At 37.7% G+C, this 6,610-nt stretch overlaps 1 protein-coding gene across 1 annotated transcript in view; it reads left to right on the forward strand.

The window, feature by feature from the left end:
• The window catches only part of LOC142217570 (PDZ and LIM domain protein 5-like), a 37,318-nt gene extending 31,480 nt beyond the window's left edge, over nt 1–5,838 (forward strand). The window contains exons 6-8 of the mRNA XM_075285866.1: nt 2,686–2,806; nt 4,322–4,437; nt 5,500–5,838. Coding sequence (XP_075141967.1) covers nt 2,686–2,806; nt 4,322–4,437; nt 5,500–5,589 — 327 coding nt within the window. The 3' untranslated portion in view covers nt 5,590–5,838. The remainder of the gene's footprint in view (nt 1–2,685; nt 2,807–4,321; nt 4,438–5,499) is intronic.
• The last annotated feature ends 772 nt before the right edge of the window (nt 5,839–6,610 follow it).

Below are 6,610 nucleotides of genomic sequence, written 5' to 3' on the forward strand. Positions count from 1 at the left end.
AAAATCGCTTTTTGTTTTTATTTAGTTACCCTGCAGTATTCCACAGGCGAAATGAAGGTCATAGATTGAACAAGTTCTTCTGAAAAAAACTGGTACATGTATATGTATAACGGTCGGGTCCTTCCGAAGTGGGCACTCTTCTTTATCTAAACTAGAGAATACTTTTAGGAATACGCAATTTAAAAAAAAAAATTATTTTTTTTTAAAAGTCAGAGGTTTAATTTTTGTTCAATTTCATTCTCTTAAATTCTTTTAGTCCTGCATTTGTTACTTACATGAGATCGTATGAATTACATTGGGACATTTGGGCAAACATCCCAGTAAATAGCTATCATGGTTTTAAAATTCTCTTTCTGTCTCCAACCATCAATATTCTGACATGCATTAATAGTGATTCTCTTCCATCACATATGCACCAGAAAACATAGACACTCATGGCTATCTATTTTCTGGAGTGAGATATTTGAGCTGTGAGGATCTGGTGTTCGTCTAATGATTTAGAGGTGTAGGACTGTGTAAGCCAGAACGCCTTATCTGCAAATCAAGTGCTTAAATAATAGAGATTTAATTGGGTTGTGGAATTGTGTGCCTGCCCCAAGACCAGTCTCCGGCAGAATCTCCTTGCACTTTGGGACCAGTGCATAAGGTATATTGTATGCATTGTCCATTAGTAATTCTCCCAAGTGATTATTTCTAGGCAGTAGATAGATGACGTTTCCCTCGACTTTGCTGGTGTAGCTGGAAATGATCAGGGAGGAACCATAAATTATACAATAAACGCACAACCCTTTAGCATGCATTGTATTTTTTTTTATTTTTTTTTAATAGATAGGTCAGATGAAATCTGCAAAGACTTTGGCTGTTTCAGATGTGACGTTAATCAACTGTCTGCTACTAATGTTTATTCGACGGCGTATCCAGACCAGCTGGAATAGTCATCTGTAAAAGTGCAGGAAACTTGTAACACTTCATCTTTCTTTCTACCAGTCTCAACACATTTCCTAACTATTTGACCAGCAATCCATTGAGATGTGCTTTTTTTAAAGGTGCAGTTCCCGATTTCAACATAGGATCAGCAATTTGCTAAGCATATGCAGCACGTTTGCAGCACACTAGTTTACAAGTAGTCTAAACAGTTCAGTTTGTAGGCACCTCTGTTATTGTCCTGAATGATGTGGCAAGTAAGAGCTCTCTGCTTTAGAAGTTATGTGACCTCGGAGTCCATAAATGGCAACTTTACACCACTAATTTGGTCGTGTCACACAATGTTTCCTCTTCTGAAAAGTGCTTCCTCTTGATCAATTTGGCTGTAAATCTTAATGCGTTATTTTCGATCAGATAATTATGACCACTAACTTGATTGTAATTTAGGTTGTTGATGGTTCCTTATTGTTAGATGCTGGCACAGACCTGGAATAAAGCTATAATCCAAGAGTTGTTGCTATTATGTGGCTTATGTTACTCTCTGGCCTCCATTCATGTCTGTAACAGTCAGAACAAATGAGGTTCCTTATCCCTTAGCATCTGATATACAGCATCTACTTGAGGGCCCCATCTTAGTATAGAGCCAATGGTCTGGCAGACTTGGTGCAACTTAGTATTAAATGGCTACCCCCCAAATAATACTAAGTTTGTCTTAATATGTGGATTCAAGTTCTGTTCAAATAGACCTTGAATGCAACCTAAACAAAAGCAGAAGAGGCAGAACCCAAATTATATGGCATTGCCATTCAGGACTACAAAGTAATCAGCTGACCATCAAAAACCTGTAGCCAGAAAGAGTGTAAGACCCATAGTCTTTGGCAGAAAGTGAGTGTGTAAAGAGTCAGGCACACCATATGTAGGCCACGGTTTGATAGAGTCCTAGGTAACTATCCAACTGAGTCAAGGTACTACACCACCAAATGTATCTAGTGCTAAAATGATATTGGGAAAGGTAATGTGAGACCTAGAGTAGCACCAACAACTGTTGGATCCTTGGGTTATTTGTGTGCATAAAGACAGCCAGTGACAGTCCCACCTTCACCCCCTATAAATCTCCAAAGTCACAGGCTGATCTCCAAGGCGGTGGATGACCAGAAGCGCTCCTGGTAGGAATGAATTACCTAATGTTACCTAGGAGTATAAGTGGAAGTCTGGCACCCTCTTAACAAAAACTAACAATTCCCATTGTACAGATTAGCAGAGGAATATTCATTGCTTTCTAATACGTAGTATTTGTAGAATAATTTACATTATGAGCAAACATGGTGTCTACTAATGTTATAAATTTGTTTTGGTGATGGTGACAACCGTCCTAGGATGTTTTGTGTCATTCACATTCTTTAAACCATACAGCTCTCTCCATTTTTATTTGCCATTAATGTATCTCGCTGATTGCTTCATAGTTTCTGATGTCTCTTTTATTGAAGGTTACGAACACGTGGAAATCATAAATGTATTGATCTAGAAAATTAATCTGCCAATTACCAGAAATAAACACTTTTTGAAAATGAAGCATCAGCTCAGTTGTGGGCGCTTCAATTATTAATGAGATTCTCATGTAACCAGTTCATGAGACTCAGGAATGAAAGCCGAGCATTTTTCCTGTAATATATCAAGTGCTGAACAAAATAACCCCCTGTCCACCATTTATACCCAAATCATTTATTGATCAACACTTCTTCTTTCTTTTAACTGTGGCAGGAAGTCATCAATGCTTTGAAGCAGACCTGGCATGTCTCCTGTTTTGTCTGCGTGGCCTGTCAAATTCCTATCCGTAACAGTGTCTTCCATTTGGAAGATGGAGATCCTTACTGTGAGACTGGTATGTATTTGTTAGAAAGGACTCCCTCGGCTGGTTTCTTAAATTCCCAAATGTGCAAGCTCAAAGAAATATATCATGTTATTAGAACTGTTCTCTCATGTCGCAGGTTTGTCAGATATAAAAATCATTATGTGTGGGTGTATACATATATATTTACAGTGGGACCTCTATGTTCTACAATGGAATAGTATATCAGGGGAGTGTGAGCCCCAGTATAAGTTATTCTCATGCTTCACTGCCGTCATTAATAGTGTGGTGTTGAGGTATCGTAGAATAGTGCCTTCTCTTTGTCATTAGAAGCCACAAGGCTATCAGTCTACAATGATCTGATTTCATTATAAATTCTGAATCTCATCATGGCTGTTCGTGCACTTTAAAGATAACAATCTAGGTTTTGATGAAAATGTATTCAATATGAAATGATTTTAAGTTTTCATATGAAAAGTCTTTTCTTTGGCTGTCCTTCCCATGCTTAAAGGAAATAGGTCACCAAAAATACCTATGGTTTAAAACACGTTTTTATTATCTATATTTAAAAAAAAAAAAAAAAAAAAAAAAAAAAACTTTTACTAATCCAACTCTTGCCACCAAGCCTAAAATAATATGTGACTTCCTGTTTCCTGGAGATGGGGAGTAGACATGGTTGTCTGGAGCAGACCCTAATGACTTCTATGGGAGAGTTTCTAGGCATGTCCTATGTTCAGAGGTCATTGTGCAGTGAGCAGAGTAGATAAGCTGTGAAATAACTTATCGTGACTGGTGAAGTCTGTCTTACCTGCAACTACATGATGGCTGGGATCATTGATGGACTGATAACTGACATGGCTGCTGCAAAGACATTTCCTAAAGAATACCGGAAGTGTCAGCATATTGTACATAACATGGTTTATAAACTCACCACAAAGTCTTAAACATACGTTTAACATAAAATTTGATTTGGAAAATTGGGAATTTTCTGATAACACATTCTTTTTAAAGGGTACCTCCAATGATAAAACTGCATATCGTAAATGAATAGTATACATGACTGTAAGAAACTTTGTAATGTGTAATCCTATTAAACAAATCTGTTTTTACTTGGGCTGTCTGTTTATACAGAATCTGTCTCTGTATTCAACACATACACACACACACACACACACACACAAACACACACACACACACGTCAATGGAGGTTGAGGAGAATGATGTTAATTGATTTACTGCCTCATTCTGTACAGTGGTAGCGTCTTATCTTGAAACATAGCAGTGTTTAAAAGAGCTTTGTAACTCACAGTATAGCAGAGTTTAGCAGCTACAGTTTTGTGTCTTTTCCAACAGTCACCCGTCCCTTATAACTGGGGAAGGAAACCTACTTCTTAAATAAGATATAATACAAAGTTTCTTGAATTTATCTGCACTAGTCACATATGACAGATTGTTTAGAATTGCAGGTACACTTTAATTAAATACGCCTTTGTTTTATAATGTGATTTACAACTCCATTGTATTAATTGTTTCTTTCTAATTGTTTAGACTATTATTCCTTGTTTGGTACAATGTGTCATGGATGTGAATTTCCTATTGAGGCTGGAGACCGATTCCTTGAAGCCCTGGGACATACCTGGCACAATACTTGCTTTGTCTGTGCTGTGAGTATTAATGTAAAAATGGTTTTGAGTATGTAGCAAACTGGTACAAAGGAAGCGTCCAGTCAGCAGGTGATGATAGTTGATGACCCTATGCAAAAAAAAAAAAAAAAAAAGTTATGCGTCAAGTTGAACTGAAGCAGGTCCAGGATAAATTGGCTATGTTGTGAGTACTGGCTGCCTCGCGTTTTCAGGAAGTGCCCTACAGCTCCAAACCCCTTGTCGTGGGGTATGGAGCTGCAGAGCACCTCAACATCCAGGCTGGCTATGTATGTGCCAGCCGGAAAAAACATGCCATCCAATCGTCTGAGCACGTCCATCGTGTCTCTTACAAATGAATGGTAGAGATGACACGAACGTTCTCAAAACTCTGTCCACGTACAGTATATACTAATGTTGGTAGAGATACTGCCTATTCCCAATACAATGGGCCTCCCCTTTAGAAGAGAGCTCCCTTTGTGTACCTTTTGGGAGGCAGTAGAAGGTCGGTGTGACCAGTTTCTGTGGTTGTAGGAAAGCCTATTCGTTATGTGAGATAATCCCATCATTAATGGCTCCTATCATGCCCGAGCCCCTGGCTACATTTTGCATTTATGTCAGTAGTCCTTTTGGTATAATGGGACTTTGATAGTGTTATGTGTTTTGCACATTAGGTTAAACTCCTTTAGTAACATCCAGGGGGTTGTATGTGTGTTTTTTGACAGATGAACTTACATATCAAAAGTGATTATTGTTAGACACCACAAGCATACTGTCTAAGAATCTGTCCGCTCACACAATTGTTTTAGGACTAACTTTATTAGTGAAATAATTTTTAATTGAAATTATTAAAAGTTATATTTTAGTTACTCCCTTATATATGTCCTTAGAGTGACAACCCTTCAGTGATTCTCCTCCCCACAATATACACCCAGATCTGTGGATACACATACATTCTAGGCTGTTATGTACACACAAATACCTGCATGTATATTCTACGAATTGCACTAACATATGTGACTAATATAAACTAGCACTGTGTATTATTGTGTATTTTCAGCTATACCTTGTTTTTCTCTTTTCTAGGTATGTTGTGAGAGTTTGGAGGGCCAAACATTCTTTTCCAAGAAGGATAAACCACTATGCAAGAAGCACGCCCATGCTGTTAACATTTAGATTTTTTTTCAACACTTGAATGTGCCTTATTGCCACAAATTACTATAGCAAATTGATATAGCCATCTTAATTATCATTAAGGTTTCAGTAGACTACTCTTCTTCCTTATGTATGTATTACATTGTGTAAAAAACCTACTCTAGAGTATTTAGTATAATCAGTGTGAGTTTCCTTAAAATATAGAAATATAGTGCATATTTTCAGAAATACTGTTATTCTCAAGCCAAAAAATACAGTCCTATGAAAAAGTTTGGGCACCCCTATTAATCTTAATCATTTTTAGTTCTAAATATTTTGGTGTTTATAACAGCCATTTCAGTTTGATATATCTAATAACTGATGGACACAGTAATATTTCAGGATTGAAATGAGGTTTATTGTACTAACAGAAAATGTGCAATATGCATTAAACCAAAATTTGACCGGTGCAAAAGTATGGGCACCTCAACAGAAAAGTGACCTTAATATTTAGTAGATCCTCCTTTTGCAAAGATAATAGCCTCTAGTCGCTTCCTGTAGCTTTTAATCAGTTCCTGGATCCTGGATAAAGGTATTTTGGACAAACAATTCAAGTTCAGTTAAGTTAGATGGTCGCCGAGCATGGACAGCCCGCTTCAAATCATCCCACAGATGTTCAATGATATTCAGGTCTGGGGACTGGGATGGCCATTCCAGAACATTGTAATTGTTCCTCTGCATGAATGCCTGAGTTGATTTGGAGCGGTGTTTTGGATCATTGTCTTGCTGAAATATCCATCCCCGGCGTAACTTCAACTTCGTCACTGATTCTTGAACATTATTCTCAAGAATCTGCTGATACTGAGTGGAATCCATGCGACTCTCAACTTTAACAAGATTCCCGATGCCGGCATTGGCCACACAGCCCCAAAGCATGATGGAACCTCCACCAAATTTTACAGTGGGTAGCATGTGTTTTTCTTGGAATGCTGTTTCTTTTTGGACGCCATGCATAACGCCTTTTTTTTATAACCAAACAACTCAATTTTTGTTTCCAAAATGA

This window comes from Leptodactylus fuscus, chromosome 1 (assembly GCF_031893055.1).
Source record: "Leptodactylus fuscus isolate aLepFus1 chromosome 1, aLepFus1.hap2, whole genome shotgun sequence".
Lineage (NCBI taxonomy): Eukaryota > Metazoa > Chordata > Amphibia > Anura > Leptodactylidae > Leptodactylus > Leptodactylus fuscus.